The following is a 19,574-nucleotide window of genomic DNA, read 5'->3' on the forward strand; positions in this document are numbered from 1 at the left end:
GAGTCATTTCCATTAACACTCTGCAAGGTTGCTGCACTGGTGATTATTGGTGTCTGTGCCAACTCTTCAAACATGTTGAGTACATTTGTTGATTTTATTGGGAAACAGGATAGCTGAACTCTTTAACTGTTCTTACTTGGGTGTTTCCTGGGCTAGGCATGATAGTCAATGCAACTTTTGAGACACTTGAGAAACTACCACACCCCTTATGTTCAATAACACATAGGGTATTCTCCCAGTTTCTGTGTGAAGAGTGTTCACAAGCTTAGCAGAAGTCACCAGTTCGATTCCATAGTTAATGCTAAACCCAGGTGAATGGAAAGTTTGTTCAAGTAGAAAATAATAACAATTAGTTGTATAAACAGGACCTTTTCTGTGATAACTATGCTAGTGAAGTCATTGCCACCCATCTCTAAGTACTCTGCTTGTTTTCTTTTGACTTTGAATAGTACTGTGCTTTTGTAACACAAATGTTTGCCAAGGAATGGAGTGAACTAAATTGCTATTGTGTTTTTTGTTGTGTATGTGGACTAGGCTGAAATACGTATGCTTTTGCCCTGGATTTGCTTCACTGGTTTAAAGTAAGTTCCATAGTGCCAGGCTAGACATGCAATGAGAAGTACTTCCAGAGGACAGCTTGGCTTATAATGACCTCTGGTATTTCAGATGCAGTATACTCTTAATTTCTGAGAAGGGCAAAAAACTCTGTTGATGACTTACCTCTTTAATTAAAGATCCCATGTAAAGTGCAGTCAGTGGAGTTTGTTCTGCTGGTTTGACAACCACCGTGTTTCCACAAGCAAGGGCAGGGGCGATCTTCCAGATGAACATCACCAATGGGAAGTTCCACTGAAAGACAGATGAGAAGGTGTATCCTGTTTCTAACACATCACCAAAATGCCTTTTTTTTTTTTTTTTTTTTTTTTTTAATAGCACAAATTTTCAGCTGGGTAATTGAACTCTTTGTTGATTCTTTTCAGAATGGAGATATTTTGAAAAACCAACTGGCAAGCCATGTTATACAATGACCAGTGATTTTGGTATATCTGAGTCGAGGTGATCAGCTCAAGAGACAATAATGTACTCCTTTAAGAAAGCCTTACAGAAAGTTGCTGGATTAGTGGTGAAATTGGGATTTTTGCTATTTTAAATTATCAATTCTGTCATCATTCAGTTTTCTAAGGGATACAAGGTAATAACACATAACGTTTTCCCTGCCCTCTTCCCTGGATGTTTCACTGTCAGCTCTCTGTTGTAGTCAGTCCAGCCAGACCGTAGAGCAGCTGACTCCTTTGGTCCTCTTATTCAGCAGTATGAGTAACAATGTAGATGAAAGAAAAACAGGTTATCCCTTTGCAAATATTTCTAATAGTTATGGAAGCGCTGAGTCCATGAACCTCAATATAAAAGATGCAGTGTGCCTTACCTTTATGAAAGTAGGGAAAACGGTAGTTAATGGTTACCTATTATGTCAGAAAGGCTTGGAGGACTATACATGCAACTGTTCTTTATCTGTCTCCTTATCTAATTTCAGTTTCACCCCACCCCCAAAAATAATGGGAGCACAAATAACACAAATTAAGGGATCACAGGGTTTTCTGGATCTTTATCATTAAAATGGAAATGTGGGCATGGAAGGGAAATAGAAATTATGAGCTAGCAAAAGTGTTTTGCAGCGTTCACACCATTGGTTAATGTAAAAATGTCCAACTGGGTGGGTTCACATTTCAATGGGGAGAAAATAAAGATATACTCAGAAGTCCTTGAACATTTTATGAGGGAAGCTAGTCCTCAACTAATTGCTTATACTTCCAGGATGCAATTTTCTTTAGAAGTGGCCATATCTAGTGTTTCTAGTTATTTAGCATATCTTGAGTCTGAGTGCTTTACATGAAATATCTTGTGCCTGGCCTACAAGAGAATCTAAACAGCTGATTCCCAAGATATCCTGGGGGCTGGATCCAAACTTATTCCAGTGATGTTCTCTAAATCAATGTGGTGGTCTACAGAGATAACAAATTTGCAAGCTCAAATTAGGGACATCAGGAATTTGTGGGACCCACATGTCTGAGCAAACTTGATAGTCAAGCTGAGTATTTCAGGATCTGATAAGCTGTTGAGCAGTTCAGGTCAGGCTACTCATGCCTACCATGTGCAAAGAGGTGCGTGGACTGGGAGTGTCGAGTGCATATAATCATTTCCACAGCAACCCACTGAAGCTGTCTATACCTCAGAAACAAATTTAAGAGCTCCTCAGTGTTTCGGATGTTCAGACTCAGGCAGGCCTTTTGAATCTTCACATTGCTTCAAAACTGGGAATTTAGACACTTGGAAACGTGCAGATCAGTATCACTGTACTTATTGGACACATTCTTTGTGCTGTTACTTGTACCATCAACATGGTGAATGAGTCTTGGTCATAAACAAAGATCCAGCAGTCTGGATGCTGTACAGAGCAGAAAAGATATTCCAGGTCCTGAAGAGCTTATTGCTTATAAGCTTATATTACTCTCTCCTACTTGTTTATTTCTAATTCCTTCTGTTCCAGCAAAACAAAATTCTGTCTTTCAAGCTAATCCACCAGTCAATGTTTTGAGATTTGTTTTCCCTCCATATAGAGAAAGGACAGAGACAAGGCTAGATTGGAGTCACTCATCAAAAACTCCATGCTGCAGAATTTTATGAGTATTCAGGATAGTCTTTATCTTTTGGGATTGGAAATCTTCTGATTGGTACTATTTCACAAATGCATTTACATAGACAAAATTTTGAAAATATTTCCATTTGTTACAGGAACATTTGTATTTTACATAAATGGCTCTTACTTACAGGAATAATTTGGCCACACACCCCGATCGGTTCACGTCTAGTAAATGTAAAAAAGTTTCCATCTAGGGGAAGAAGAAATAAATTAGATATACAGGACAAAGCTCTTCTGAGAAACAGTTAAATCAGAAAGAAGATAAAGTTGGATACCAAACTTAGCTGGATACAATTTTGCTTATAAATGATGTTTCCAAAATCTCAACTATGCAAAAAAGTAACCATAAAGTGCATCTGGATTCAATATCTACTTTCTTCATAGCTCCAAGGTTTGATTCTGCCAGCCTGACTGACTTTCTGCAGTGATAGCCCTGCTTCTCAATATGGTATGCACAGCACGTCAACGAGCATTCCTCATTGCTTTTTTCTTTTATCACCTTTTTTTTTTTTTTTTTTTTTTTTTTGAGGGTACTCTTTTAAAAGCTACTTGCAATCCTAGGTACATATCAGACATTTTTTAATATTAGATCTTAGCTTAAATCAAATCCATTAAGTATAAAATTCTCTTTGATTCAAATAAACATGTGTTCCATTAAGCCTAGTATAGAGATTTACGTGACGCAAAAAAAGTTGGAAGTATTTATCACTCCAGTTTTCCTTAATTCCTTCTTTATTACCATTCTTTGTCCTTCTGAGAGAAGGCAGCTAGAAACAATGTTTTCATAGAGCTGCTTAATGGGAGAGAGAACGGAATGAAATTTCAGAAAATAAAGGAATGTTTCCTCGTTCTTGTCTTTCAGTACTCTTCCTAATAAATTATCCAATAACTGAAACAAATATTACTGTTCATGCTAATCTTAGCTTTAATAAACAAATACCTGGTTTTCATTACTGTATCATTGTATAAACTATACATTGTTACGCAAAAGTAACCTGCCAGACTTAGATGTGCATACAGGCTAAAATCTTTTGTTCAATGAAGTACTTATTAGTGGTGTATAAAACAAGAAATTAATGTGAATAACTGCACTAAATGTTTAAAAGAAGCAGTATGATAAATCTTCAATAATCTGTATAAAGAACTATCTAAAATATTTTCTATTTGAGATACATTTTGTGTTGCACAACATTTACAAATAGGCAGTTTTTTATGGATTACATTGACTTCAGTTGTTTACTTCTGTTATCTCAAAACTACTCACCCATTGGAACAGTATGGCCATGGATTTTATCAGCCCAGCCTGCACAGTAGCGTAATGTTTTGATACAGGCACCTAAATCCATTAGGTAAGCAGTGGAAAAGAGTTTCCCACCATCAATGGCTTCCATTGTCTGCAGAAAACAGCAATTACAAAGTTAATATCAATTATGGATAATAGTTCTCATGCTTGTACTTTGTAATTTAGCTTTTGGTTGTTGAGTTCAGAAGTTTTCAGCTTCAGTACAAACATTTGGATTAATTCCTCTCTGAAGGACATGTAGCATTTGAAAAACCAAACGTAGCAATATACGAATGAGAAATTTTCATGATCATTCATTCACAGTGAGCTATGTAGGTAACATGATCATGATCATGGCACATTTGCAATGATGAGACATCTGAAAAAACCAAAATTTTCCATATCTGAATCAGTTACACTGTTTTAATTTATATTAACTATTCTACAAGTATAGATGAAATGATCAGCTAGGAGACTGTGCAAATAACTGATGAAAATAAAACAGGTGGCTTTCCAATGACACCCAAGGTAGGCAGTAGTCTCCTGGAAACATCAATAACATTAACTTAGGATCCTGTGATGTTTAATTATTAAGAAACATCTTTCTTGGTGCTTAATAAACCCCTGATTAGCAACTTATATGACCAAGAAGACTCAAAGCATGGAATAAAATACCCTAAATATACCTTGAGTGTTTGATGTGCAAGGGAGAGGTCTGAGCTATCAAGTACACTCAACTGAGAAAAATTCACTACGAAAAATAAACTTAGAAAAGACTCTCTTTTATTGGCTAATCTTTAACTGAGTGAACTAACTGGTCTTATTTGAAGCCAGGCTTGACTTTCCGTGCCATGGACCTCCATGCCAGACAGATATAAACCTTTAGAATAATGGTCAGCAAATATTCATTGAACATCTATAATTTTTCAGCTGGCAATTGTGTTTCACCCACAACACTTTAATGATTTCATAGACACCAGCACTAAACAGCATTGATTTCCAGCCATGTCTAGGGACTGTGGTGAGGATTAATGTTGTTTAAACACCCCTGATTGTTTGGATATCTAGTTGAAGATCATGTACAGTTCTTAAATAGTGTCAAGATCTTCTTGACACTGCTAGAATTTTTTTCTTAAGTTTCCCAGTACGGAGACACTGGGGATCTTCAGCTTTGTGAACAATCCTGTTAGGATACTTAGTAGGACACCCTCAAACTATAGTTTCAAGGTCTAGTCAGATCTTATAAATATTATTTTCTTTTCGAAATTTGTTATTTTGTATATCAAAGGTTCTTCAGTGTTGCAGGCTGAGTCTACAGATTGATCCTGCAAGTACAATGTTTCACCAACAACTGTCCTGTGAATCCCACAGTTGTAGATAACTGGACATATTGTGGATACCATACTTGGGAAGAGAACAGAACAAATGGAGGAGCTAGCAATGCTTGATGTCTTTCAGCAACAAGGAACTCATTAAATGAGATATATCCTTGCCATTCCAGGCAATACGTCTGGCACTGTTTTGTTCTTTTTGGATATAGGAGAATTTTTTTTTTCTGGCTTTGAACTCACCAGCTATAGCTTTTAACATCACAACAGACTGAAATCTAAGAAACAAAATTCTCTGGCTCTTTCAGTACCCTGCTTTGACTTATTCTTCCAGTAGCCTACCTATAGGACTGTTGAGCCTCTGGAGCCTCAGAGGAGGCATCTTGTCATTATATGAAACACTGAAATGGAATAATTTTGATCCTGGCCGCATGCACAGACACAGAAAAATACCTTTGCAATGAGCTTTGGGGTCTGTTTTGACCTCTAGTGTTTACAAGGCTATTTGCAATTCTGTAGTACTTGTTCTGCAGTTAGGATAAGCTGTGAGTGGAGAAAATCTCGCCTGATTTCAACTAAGTCTGAAAAGCACTCGATTCAAACACACCCTATCTAAAAGGAAAAAGCAGTCAATAAAGCAAATAAGGTGTAGGAATTAAAAACAAGGTCAGTAAAATTAACTTGGGAGGAGCCCTAGAGAAAAACAATACTTCCATATTACAAAAATGGCAGGTGGGAACAAAAACTAACTTAATGTTTCAGCTTTCCTGTGGAAAAAAGATTATTTCTCCATCCTTTTTGCACGTGTAATGCCTTAGGCTGTACAATAAAGAAGCAAATGCCAACTTACACAGTACTTAACTTGTAATGGAGCACACTTTTCCTATTAAAAATATAACTCTTACAATTTTGTCTCTCTCAATTCCAATAAATCTAACTTTGTTGAGGACAGACATTCTAGCCACCCAAGTTTCCTCCTGAGTCCCTATCTTTAACAGTTATCTTTAATAACCTATCAGGGTTATTAGAGAAATAACTTTGTTGAAGAAAAGTGTAAATTTACAGCTGCAGACTTTGGAGTTCAAGGAAATAACCTCAGTTCCATCGATTTTTCATTTTTATTTTAAAAACCTTTTTGGGACACAAGCAAGTGTCTTCCTATACTACAGCCATAAGGACAATAGAATGGGCAATAGATTGCTTGCAGGTTTTACTTATTTTGAAGGTTTGAATTTTATGAGCTTATTGATGATGCGGTTTTGATCTAATGGCTAGGTAGTTCAAACTGTAGCTAGATCAGTCTGAGTGACTATCTGGAATGTCGGATACTCCCTCCTACTCTAAAATTTTTGCTGCTGTTGGCAGAAAACCAGGGTTCATTTTCAGGACATTGCAAACATTTATCCTTCCTAAATGTTAATTGCAGAAGGTGCTTGAAATAGCAAAGAGATCATCTTAATGGTAGCAACATATGTGGGGTCTAAAACAAGAGGGGGGTTTTACTACACTTTAACAAATTGGTAGTGCATTTAAAAAAAAATGTTCTTTCTTGCCTTGCTGCATAATCTGTAGGTGGTGGTGCTACAACTTAAGTGTCCGCTGTTAAGTATGGTAAAATGGCCAATGCACAGTAGATGGTAAAGATGGACATCATTCCCACCTCACCGTGTTCTTCCTACTAATAAGTAATTCATTGCTGCCTTTGGTTCTGATTAAGGTTTTTCATTCATTGCCAGTTGCAAGCTGGAATTAATGAAGGACCAGTGATAACAAAATATATAGCCATGATATTCAGAATTTCTCCAAGTGCTTACTTGTACCATCTGTAAGAGCTGAGCTAGGCTTAGAGTTTAGGCCTTGATTCAGGCTTTGATTTAGACAAGTGTCAAGCACGTGGTCTATGTTAGTGTGTCCTTAAGAATAGACAAATGAAACTGCATTGATTGTAGATGGCTTAAGTATCATTTGAAAACTAATCAAATACTCAAGTACTTTGTGTGGGGGGGGTGTTAATAAACCAAAGCGCAAGTCAGTTTAATGAAATCCATTTGCAATAGAGATGAGAAACAAGTATTGAGACAACCTGACTTTCCAAGGATTTACCATGTCATGCTTGTGTATAACTTTCTTTAAAAACCGGGACATAGGCTTTTCTCCCAGTCTTTTTGTTCATGTATCATACTCACAGCTAAAATCAGCCGATCTCTTTCAATTAAGTCAGCTAGTTTATTCAAGAGCCTTCCTCGCTCTGAAGCATCCATTGTACGCCAGGGTGACCCAAGCTCAAAAGCTTTTCGAGCTGCTTTAACAGCCTTGTCTACATCTGCCTGTGGGGAAAACAGAGAAACTTTTATAATCAATAATCGATTCTGTGATCAGTCTTGTTGGTTGTTAAACATGTGAGGTGTTCTGCAAGTTAAATAAGGGACACCAACCCCAATCTAATCAGAATTAGTACAGTAATCTTAAATACATGGGTTATTTTCTTTAAAACACTTATCATTTCAGCAATGTGAAGTTGTATGAGAAACAGATGGTTTCTCAAAGCTTCTAAAACAAAAACATATTAAGGAACTTTATTTTTAAACTTCAGATTTTCAAACCTTCTGCCTTCTAGTGTCTGTAATTGGGGATGCACCCACCAATTACACTACTGATGCAATTTAATCTTTTTTATATACAAAGAGATGTCCAAATCTCTAAGTTAAATATTTAAGTACTCAACATCATCTAAAAGTATCTGGTGGTGCACTAAAGACCACATTAGAAAAATCTGTTCCTTAGAATGTTTCATAACAGGAACAGAGATTCATTATTGAGGAAGACAATTCGATGAGGTTGTTTTTGAAAGATTTAAGGAAAATTTGTATTTTAAATAATTTTAACAGTTGACTAAGTTTAAAATGCTAAGCCTAAATATTCTAAAGTTTAAACATTGTCTTTGCATTAAGCAAGGTAATATGTCAGTCCATTAATGGTGTTTATAGCATAATTTATTGTTTATCATTTGGCTTTCATTATAGCAGGAAAATTAATCTACAATGAATTGTATGAAACTGTTTCCTCTGCAAGGTTGTTCCAGAATATAAAAAACTAAATTATGAAATCTATTGAGAAAAGGTTTTATTACTTGGAATTCTATAGCTCAAAATTTTGTAAAAGTTTCTCCAGGAAAGCAATGACAAAAAAAGGAGGTTTATTCCACCCTTTTGTTGGCAATTAAAAACAAATTATGAGAAAAAAAAAATATCTATACATGGCCCATTTTCCTGAGCAATTTGCATGCATTGGTTGGAGGATTTCTTTCAAACTTTTTTTTGTACTGCTGGTTGCTAGTCTCTCCTGCAGGGGAATCACTATCAAGGCTGACTAGCTCAGCGAAGTTTACTAAGATAACACCAAAGTCAATTGTTCAAAATTTTAGCCAGATTTTGGTTCACAGCAGGATCTCATCACCAAGATTCACCAGAAATCCTTAACCAATGTTGTTAGCCAGCAGGTAATTTGTAAAAGCAGGGAGTGTGTGTGTTTGGAAAAGTGGCTTGGAAAGCCCAGCACAGACGTGCTAGGCAGGAGGCCCCCAGAACTTCCCAAGGTTCATTCCAGGAAATTTGGAAAAAGATGGGAAGGGTCTCTACAAATAGCACAGCCATTACTATGAGGTAATACTGACCGGTCACTTAGATCAGGTAGTTGAAATCTACCAGATTAAAAGCAATTGCATTTCTTCAGAATCTGTCAGAATGTCATTAAATACCTCATCACTTATCTGTGACTCAGAAAATTGTATTCAATTAATATTTAATTCTGGTTTGTTTGGTTTTTTCTCTCTTGCCTCTGTCATAAATATTTTACAGCTTTGCAATGTGACTTGGGAGGTACGCCTTGACCTTTACAGAAAAGAAAGGGAAACCATGAGCTATACTTGTATGAATGATGTAAATTAAAACTAAATACAGTGCCATGTGTTCTTTCTACTACAAGTGCAGAAATACTTAAACAAAAAAAATCGTATAAAGCTAATACAAGGCTGTGTATGAAAAATAAGGAAAAAAAAGTGTTCTTCAACAGTTGAAATTTGGGTACCTGAATCTACACTGAGTACAGAGACTGATAGCTCCTTTCAGAACTAGTTTAGACTTTTTATAGAAGTACATTTGCTTTACATCCCACTGACCATTTGTCGAGCTGCTTTATTATTACTAGGGGCCTTTAGGATTAGCAAACATAGCTTGAAAGAGCCATCAAACTGAAAGGAAAACAGTTCCCCACCCACATATGTGTCTGTGCTTTGTAATCTCCACTTTTTTTTTTTTTTAAATACCACTGCAAGGCAGTGTACAGCCCTTTGTCAACCCTATTGTACACACAAATTAAATTCCTAAAATCTTGGCTCATTATCTAAAGACTAGGCTTTAGAATATTAGGTTCACAATGACTGTGTAATTTACTAGATTTGTACATTTCACTTGTCAATTTGGTTAATAGCAGTTGTCATTACACATTAGTTTGCAAAATTATTGGAGAGAAAGCAAACCCGTGTGTCGAACAGTATTATCTCTTTAATGATTTGTTAGGTTGCTTGTAAGGAATGAAAGCTACAAAAATTCTGAATGGGTAAGTGAACAGTTGCAGGTCATGAGTAATTTAATTTGAGGATGATCAAATATCAGGCCAACCTGATTTGCAGTGTAGTTTGGTTTTTAAACACTGACTAGAGAAGAGGTAGAAGAAGTACCATTTTACATCAAAAGCATATATGGTTCTAGTGGGGTCAATTGAGAAGTTAACAGCATGCTTATGAAATTCTTTGGCTGAGGACAGAAAGAGCCTGAAATAATCTCAGTGACTGTGAGGACTATATACAGGTAATTGGGTCTAAAGAAAAGAAAGAAAACAGGCATTTGAAATACTCATGATTAGACATGTGAAATTATCAAAATACAAATTCATGAAGAATTTCTCAGCCATCTGCCTAACAAAATGTTTAAAATGTGTCTTCACTATGACTGTCTTAATAAAGTGTGGACACTATTGCTCACGTGCTAGACAGATAGCATTTGAGCCAATGTTTATGAGTGGATTCATGATGAAACTACAGAACAGAGTAACTAAGATTCAGTAAGCACAGGATGGTAAATGAACTGGGTTTCTTTGTGTTTCTCACAAAACCCATGTTATTTCAGAGTGAATCTTTGTACAATACATTATAGTATTTTGAAAGAGATTGTGCTTATTATATGGGCAGTATTTTTTCTGGTGAACTTTAACACAGATAAAAGGCTTGTAAGTTTTATAGTAGTTGTCATGGATAAAAAGGTGTTTAATGGACATTCTGCTGCTGGATTTAAAACACCCTTGTTACAAATATTTCCAGATATGCATATTTCTTGACTAAAGTTAACATCAGATTTCATTTTGTGAGAAATCTGAGAAAATTTTCGCAGTTTTTGATGTAAAAATTTAACTTTGAGGAGAAAGTGTAGAAAAATGAAATAAATATTTGCAAGAATCAAACCAAGTAATTATAAAACCAATTTTATTTTCCATTACAGTCATCACTTCTTGTATACCTGTTAATTGGAAATAGAAAACTGCTCATATTTATTTCTCAGAGTTTATAAAAAAATTTCTTTGGTCATCAGTTTTAAAATGTTTAAAGAACATTGTCTGTTCTGTTTAAAAGTGTACACTGCTAATTGACAACTTACATTTAAACTATAGGGTACCACTAGGCAAATCCTTTTCCACAAAAAATACATAATATACAGAAATATAGGGCTGTTTATTTGAAGGCTAAGGTTTTAATTATATCTTTGATATTATATGTGTATGTGTGTATGTAATTTTCCAATAAGAAACCTTATAAATATAAAATACAAATACTTTCTTTAGGACCATGTTGCAATACATTTTTCACAAAACCAAATATTTGAAGGGGACAGTACTGAGAAGATATATTCATAGATAAAAATGCTCATGGCAATGATCATCTTCACAGAGTCTGTGTGGGAAAATACAAGTATTTGTCCACTTCATGTTATTTATAATGAACAGGCTTTTATAAATGTGTCATGAACAGATTACATCACTGTAAGGAAAACACAGGAAAAAATAACAAAAAAATTTGCAATTATTAGATGTCACTGATCAAACATAATGAAAAGGATCAATATTATTAACAAAAGATATTAATAAAAATATTTCTTCAGAATTTTCCTCTGATGAGCAAGTTTCTAAGAATAAAACAGTTTTTCAGTGTTTGTTTACAAGGAACATCAAGGCAGTAAGGCTCATTAAAAAAGCTAAGAATTATGTTTGCAGAAGGTATATGGGATGAAGTAAGTATGTATCTGAGGTGCTGTTTTACATGAACAGAGACGGACGCTTGCATTCCTGCTTTTAAGATGCAGAATTGAATTTAAAACTAGGGTTAAGAGCGAGCAAGAAAGAAAACCCTACCTTGTCACCTTCTTCAACCTCACAGATTTTCTCTTCATTTGCAGGATTAAAGACTTCAAATTTTTTACCACTGACTGAATCATGCCACTCATTGTTTATAAATATCTGCAGATGAAGAAATAGTGTGGCAATATTAGTAACATATTTTATCTGTTTTAATGAAAAAATCTCTTTCATAGCTGAGAGCTACCTGATTGATAGGTACCTGAAATAAAAAGTGTAACAGTTGTTTCTTCATTCTTCTGAAGAGATGAGTAACAACGTACACACTTAACCAGGATCAGCTTTTAAAATTAACTTCCTCTGGGGAGGCAAACTTCCTCTCTCTGCATGATCTTTGTACTTTGTTTTAGATCATCAGACAAAGGGGTCCTTCCTCTCTCAAACTGGTTTGTGACATTGGAAAGTTACAGCCATCAATGACCCACCTAAAACTACCTGGGTTTCCCATTCTCACAGGGTGGGTAACAATGGAGGGCCTTTCTGTTGCACAGCCCAAGAGAAGTAAACTCAGTCGTTGTGTTTAGTACATGTAATATCTCAGAGAACACAATTTTATTTAGCTTTGCTTTGATTTCTCTTCACTATCTCCTGCCAAAAAAGAAAATCCCCCCCAAAAACATCCAACAGCATGTCTTCCTGAAATTAAAGTCAAGATTAAAAAAAACCCCACCACAGTTAATTGAACGAAACAAAGAACGAACCACTTAAGCAGAGTAAAAAGTAAGCAAGTATACTTCTCCATTTCCATGTTACAGGAGAAAAATAATTAAGAGATTAGGGAGGAGCTCTTTTGTTTTTCACCCAAATCCTTTGGCTTTGTGGATTCCTGCTTGATTGAATGTGATCCTAATGGAGATTTAAAAGCAGAAACATAATGATCTTAATCTTTTACAGAAACAGCAGAATTTACTCCATTAAATAAAGATCAGAAGTATGAATCACGAGGATATGGCTGATGTATTCACCACAATTACACTGTGAGTAACCTTGGAGAAAACCTAAACTGTTCTTGCTACTTGGTGCATTTCACAGAGACACTCTCTTAAAAACACAGTTAGCAGCCTATACTGGGAGAAAAGTTCTCTCTCACACATTGTTGTTGCCTGGAAAGGAAGTTGAATTACTTTATTGATGAAATCACACACACTTATTTCTTTAATTGCTGTTTTTCTGCTTGTCCTAATCTTACAAGGAAAGGAGGACTATCCTTCCAGACTGAACCAGCACAAAGCAAAATGTTTACACTGGCCAAATTAAAATGTCCAAGAGCTGACAATGAGGGGAATTTAAACAGTACCTTATGGGCAGAAGATGGCTATGATCCTCACCTATACATATAACCCTGTACAACTCAACAGATCCTAATGAAAATATACAGGAAACAGTGGCACTTCTGATCATAGTTTTCAAAGCTAGTTCCTACACCTCCTTGAAAAGACTGTTTGCAGGGTCTCATTCTGAACATTTCCACGTCACAATGCTGTTATTCCCTAGGAATTGTGTTATGGGTACCAGAGGCGGGGTTGTGCTGTATTACCATAATCCTGCACTCAGCGTGTGAATATAACCACACACACATATAGCAAATGTGAGTGCTGACAGTGTATATGCCCTCATGGCTTGACAGGATTACAGCTGATGGTAATGTATATGGGGGGCTCTTCTCTCTCCTTGCCCTACCTGAAAGTTTCTCTGCAAAACACCAGGAATTCAAATGTCTCTGGTTTTAATCTTCGGTACATGCTGCAATTCCTGCTTTTGAAGAGTGATGCTACTTGCCTTGTATGACTTCAGGCTTTGCCAAGGTGATCCTTGGGTAATCATTTTAACTGTCTTGCTTTATAATCAGTATGACTATTTTCTGCTTAAGGTGATCCTATCCATTTGATGAGATTCATTATTTATTCAGTAATTTCAATCAATATCCTGATTAAGTCCGATTTAATGGTCACAGCTACCAAATCTTCTGTCACCCTGAAATTGATGACACTTCCCTGCCTCCTAGTCAGCCTTTAGGAATAAAAGTTATAAAATGCTTGTTATTCTGACTATTACTGTCCATGTCTGACCATTATTGTTTGAACTGCAAGGGATATTACAGCAAATTAATATTACTTGTGTACATTTTCATAGTTTTTCATACTTAATTCCAACTCTGAGGATCTCTGATGTGTCTTCACACTGATTTCTCTTAGCAGACACCACCAGCCTTGATTTTCCATCCTCCTAGATATTGTATAACCCCTTTTACTAATCTGTTGCCTTTGTGTGGAACATCCACGTACCAGGAAAACCAGGCCAGTCTGCATTGCTCATTTAACTGTTTTATCCTGACTTTTACCTGTCAGAGACTGGAGAAGTCTAACATTAAAACCAAAACAATAAGTTAAAATTGTGCTTTCCTCAATCTTGCTAGAATATCCTGTCTTTTTATTTAATGTCTTTCTATTTCAAGATTTTCACAGTGCCAAATATATAGCTAGCAATTAAGCACAAAAGAACAATTGCACAGCAGCTGACCTACACCAAAGTTAATCATAACAGCTTACCCAGCAGCAACGAAATTGATATCCATATTTAATTTAATAAATGTTAGGAACTGTTTCCTTACTTGGAGATCAAACTTTTATACTGGATCAAAGTACATTGTGTACTGAATTTACTTTGCAAGACTGGAATAAATACCATCGACTCTTCACTGAAACATTACTAGTGCACTTAGAAGAAGACCCAAACAAAGCAAGGTGGGAATTGTTGTTTCCCATGTTGAACTTTTATGATCTGTAACCATTTGTGGTTTCATAACCCCAGAAATTCAAACCTAGTCCCTTTTGTATGGGAATAAGTAATTGGCAAAGGTACTGTTAAGTTTGAAATCCTTATAAGGTCTAAATGACATCAGTGTTATACAAGAATACTTTCTTCAAAAACAGCACAAAATTCCTACCATGTCTATTTTACTTTTACTATTAATTTTGTTATCCCATATACTATGGGACTTTCCTTCTCTTTCAAGCTCTGGTGTCCTAATTTCAGTTGTACTATATGTCCCTTAAAATTATGTCCAAAGAGGGTTTCAGGAGTGAGAAATACTGCAGCTCTCTAGGTTTTTGGTTACTGCATGTTAATAAGACTGTTGAAAAAATCTGTAAAAATCAGTCTGCTTTTCCCTTAAAACAAACAAACACTGCAATTGTGCCTGAAAAATCAGTGTTTTTCAGTTTTGTAGGGAAAATATGGCACTATACACACTATTATAAAAAGGTAAATGTCTTTTTAAAAGTGTACTTTATACTATTATGAGAATAACTATAATATTTCTGGGTTTTGCCTCCTGTCATATTAAAGATGATACAAAATGAATTGATTCAGCAATTGCTAAGTGACAGAGAATAAAACAAGCTACTAAAAATATGCTCTACTTACTCCCTAATTACTGAGAAATTATGCGATATTCCACAGCTGTGAAAACTTAAGAGGACAAGCAGAGTGAAGGCTAAGGACCTTGGGGTAAAATTTGAGGCACTTATCTCTGTTCGGAATTGCAAAATAGAACTGCGGCCCTATCCATACATGTAGAAGGTCTGTGCTACCCTAGAGTTAGCCACTTTTGAGCCACTGCTGGTAAAATTGTCAAAGTGGGTTAACTTTTTACTTCTGACCCTGCCTAGAAACAGGAAGAGAAACCTCATTGGAAAGATCTGACACATGGCACAGATGTTGAAAAAAAGAAGTTATGTTGCTCCTGAGTGTCATGTAGGTTGTTCTCCAAAGTGGACATGATGATGTATACTGTCCAGTATTAACAGTACCTGTCACCCTCTGTCTAACCACCTCTGTGATCTCTGGGTTTGGGTCAGTGCTGATACGGGGTTGCCACCCTAAGCTGCCCTCTCAGTGCCTAAGCCCATCTTCCTGCTGTTGACAGGCTGGCGCCCTTCCTTCTTGCTCTGTCCCAGTGCCACTGCATTGCTGGCATGCATGTGAGATCTTGATCATGTCTGTCATCAAAACCACGGCAAGGTCTGACTGACTGTGCCAGAGATTTTGTGCTTGAACCATGCCTGTATTTAAAGTCATGGAATCTTGTCCCACTTTTAGTCACTGTAGCTGTGAGGCCAACTAACAGAAAAGATGTGATTCTCATTTCCCCTCCATTAAGATACAGGACACACTGTTGCTGCTGAGTAACAGGAACATTTAAAAAGAAAGAGAGAAAATACTTTGGGGCAAGCAAATCAAATGGTTGACTCAGGGCAGGACAAAGCAAAGACACCAAAACTACAGGATAAAATTTTCTACCACACAGGTCTGGGATTTAAACTTTATCACCACACAATATATGTTATGAAAAAGTGACAGCTTTCAGGCAACATATTTTACATATTTTCAATACAATATTTGTATTGAAATTGCTTACACTGACTGTCTGAGTGTTGTTAATAACTGGGAAATAGTTTGGTAGTAACTATCAAGATCAATAAAAATATTATCTCTAAATGGGTATGGTGACAACTTCCTATTAATATATTCCTGTATGTTTCAGCTTGTTTCTATGTGGGCACCACATATAGTGTCATTGCTGCCTCCAACCATCACAACTGACCAGCAAACTTCTGATGTAACAATGTCAGGAAAATAAATACTTAAGACCCTGGAAATTTCAGATACATGATGGAGATAATTACAGGAGTATCCACACAAAATTCTGACTCTTGTTAAAAGACAAAGACAACAGTTAAATGGTTAATATGAAAAAAGACTTATTTAGTAACTAGTTACATTGCCAAGAAAAGAGACAAAGCAAAAGGTAAATATTAACATAACACTGCTATGATGTTACAGTATGCCAAATTCATATCTGTCTGTGAAAGGAATAATAGCAAAACATACCATTTTTGGAAGTTTTTAGAGTATTGGTTTAAATACTGGATTTATTACACCAACCAGTATCACCCATGATATTAGTTTAGAATATCTTCCTTATTAATGTTTCTAATACCATTCCCATTTAAAACATAACTTTATCAGGACTGTATAAATCAAACTATCCAGATGTCTTTCATAAGCCAGATAGCAGTCTTGCATATGCAGGTATGAAAGACAGAAAAGAGAAGGAAATAGTCAAAGCTCTCCATATAAGCAATGTTACATGCAGTGCAGGCAGCTGCACACATAAATGTGCATGCAGCCAAGCTCATTTAATGCTGTGGAGTACATCATGCAAACAAACAGAATGTGGGTCTCTAAATCCATGCAACATGGAAGTACCACCCAACAGGACCCTTTGGCAACTCCCTCGTGCTGCTGAAAAAAACATTTGGAATCATCTTGAAATAGGTTACAGTGTTTTCCCTGTCAGTCAGAACTCCACTGGTTGCTTATATATTTTTGTGCTGATTTGTCAGCCATAAATGCAAAAGACCTGCCTTTCTGTGGCATGTGCTGTGCAGGGGGTTGTCTGTGATGACTGACTGTGGCCCATGAGCTTTAGGGCTGCAAATTTATTTTTCAAGGATTTGGAAATGTTGTTGCAAACATTTTGTAACTGTTATTTCACTGGCATTTTTAGGGGGGAAGATATTTTTGTATTTCAACAACAAAAACAAATTCTTTCTTCAACAAAGAATTAATGACTTCCAGACTTCTTTGCACTAGAACTGGAAATACCCATTTCTTGTAGATGAGACTGTACACTACTAAAGCTTAGTATTTAAAATAGAGCCCAGGTAATGGTCTATTGCTGTCAAAAACCCTCTGACTGGCTTTATTTGCCAGTGTCAGAGTGCAATAAAATCTTGATTCTCTGAAATGATTGATTTCTGTTTAGATAATCTATTACCATTCACCACTTGGGGTTGAAGTTATGTGCAAGACTACAGTATTTTTGTCATTGTTTAGAAACTTGATTTGGTCACTTAAATGATTTGAGCAAAGAACAGGAAGACAAGACCTGCTCTTTATCTTTCTTTGTCATCCCAGTATCTTTTACCCTTTAGTCCCTGGGTATTTTGAAAGGACCATGAATTCATTTTTTTAGGTACCTGTAAGGTGGGAAGTGCCATGTTTGGGTCTGTGCCACATAAGGAAAGAAAGTATTTGACTCTGGACAGCTTTGCCTGGTGAAATAGATTTTAGGGCCTCTATATTCTGTGTCATCACCTTATGAAACAGAGCTTCTTGCTACATCTTGAGTAAGGATCCCCTTTTTGTGAATTTAATACTGGGCAAAGTCTGTACAGGGTTTCAAGCCTCAGTGCTTTTGTAGAAGTGATGTAGAAGTGCAACTTAGAGAAGAAAACACTTCATTTCTGATGTTGCAAAGATCCTATACATGACCCCATATTCAGCATTTCTGTATAAATTTACTCTTTGTCAGGGAAGAATGTTTATGTAATTTGCTATTATGGTTATAAATTATAATCCATGTTACAGAAATGAGTCAAGAAACATAATAAAACTACCTAAAATGTGGACTGTCCCAAATTTAGCTATTAAGGGTAGCTTTATAAACATGGAATGAAATATCTAAGCTATCTTCTCTTTAGATACCAGGAACTCTTCCAAACTTAAAGTACAAGTAAAAGCATAACCTCTTCCCACCATAAATCTGCCCTCAGATAGCCTACAATCCTTGCTATGATAAAGCTTTTCTTGACAATGCTCTTCAAATGAGCCCAGCTGCCTGTTTTACAGAGCTAAAAGCCATCACCAAGTTTCAACAGCTGCTCAGTTGACTGATCACAAGCTTTCTAGTGCAGAGCAGTAAACCAGGGAATGACACCCCATCGCTCTTTTAGAGGCTGGGAACAGTGAAGAGGCACCAGGGCTTTGGCTGGGCTTCCACGTGCTGCAGATAATTCAGCATCGCTCAGGTGAGGTGATGCACTGTGCTGAAAAATTGTTGGCACCTGTTCACACCCGCTTCTATAGATTATGAGAGTCATTCAGATATTCTTGAGTTTGATGATGGCAGTAAATCTTAGAGTTACATCTAAACCTGAAAGAGATTTGTTGCCCAAGAGAAGGCTCATTTCAGGTGCTATAAATTCTGATTTAGTAGTCCCAAAATAAGTCATGGAGTCTCACTGTATTCTTTATGAAATACAGTTAAACTATGTGAAATTATTTAAGGAACTACTAAAATCTGAAATTGTAAGCTTTAAACAAATACATCAATTTATCAATTTAGAATACCTGCTGTGAAATCCCCACCCCTTAGTTTTTTCCTTACAAGAAGTTGATATTTGGATAATATTTAATTATTTTTTTTCCCTCTCTTGGGATTTTATGTTATTGTTGATACAGGAATTACATTTTACTGCTGTAATGAATCAATAATCTGAGAACATACTCTTTCAATTGATTATTTATTTAAACATTCTAATTTGTCAGCTAGTAGCTTTGTATCTACAAAGTCAGCTGATCTTAAAAAGAGCATGTTTCTATAGAACCTTTATAGTTGATTACCTCACCCAGATATTCTGATTAAAGTTTTGTGTTTTTACCCCTCCTCTTTGTGAAGCTAGTGGTTGCAACATATATGATAATCAGTTGCAATTTTTCTTCACTCAGAGTGGCTTACCCTTCTACACTTTCTGATATTTCACATGCAGCTTAGCGAGAGAATGCGCTGCAGTTTTCTCTCTGCAGTGTAATTTGACAACATAATAATTAACTAATCTGAGTTTCTCTGACTAAAGGAACATCACAGGGTTTAGTGTATGTGAGAGCATCATGACAGAAATCATTTGTCAAACAATCATTGTCATTCCTCAGTGTTGGCTAAGTAAAATAT

General features: G+C 36.1%; 1 protein-coding gene across 1 annotated transcript in view; it reads right to left on the reverse strand.

Annotated features, from left to right (window-relative positions):
• The window catches only part of ALDH1A1 (aldehyde dehydrogenase 1 family member A1), a 58,608-nt gene that overhangs the window by 16,563 nt on the left and 22,471 nt on the right, over nt 1–19,574 (reverse strand). Inside the window, exons 4-8 of the mRNA XM_005242177.3 lie at nt 11,774–11,878; nt 7,498–7,638; nt 3,966–4,095; nt 2,830–2,891; nt 721–849 (exon numbers count right to left, since the gene is read on the reverse strand). Of these exons, the coding sequence (XP_005242234.2) occupies nt 721–849; nt 2,830–2,891; nt 3,966–4,095; nt 7,498–7,638; nt 11,774–11,878 (567 nt within the window). The remainder of the gene's footprint in view (nt 1–720; nt 850–2,829; nt 2,892–3,965; nt 4,096–7,497; nt 7,639–11,773; nt 11,879–19,574) is intronic.

Source organism: Falco peregrinus, chromosome Z (assembly GCF_023634155.1).
Source record: "Falco peregrinus isolate bFalPer1 chromosome Z, bFalPer1.pri, whole genome shotgun sequence".
In the NCBI taxonomy this organism is placed as follows: domain Eukaryota; kingdom Metazoa; phylum Chordata; class Aves; order Falconiformes; family Falconidae; genus Falco; species Falco peregrinus.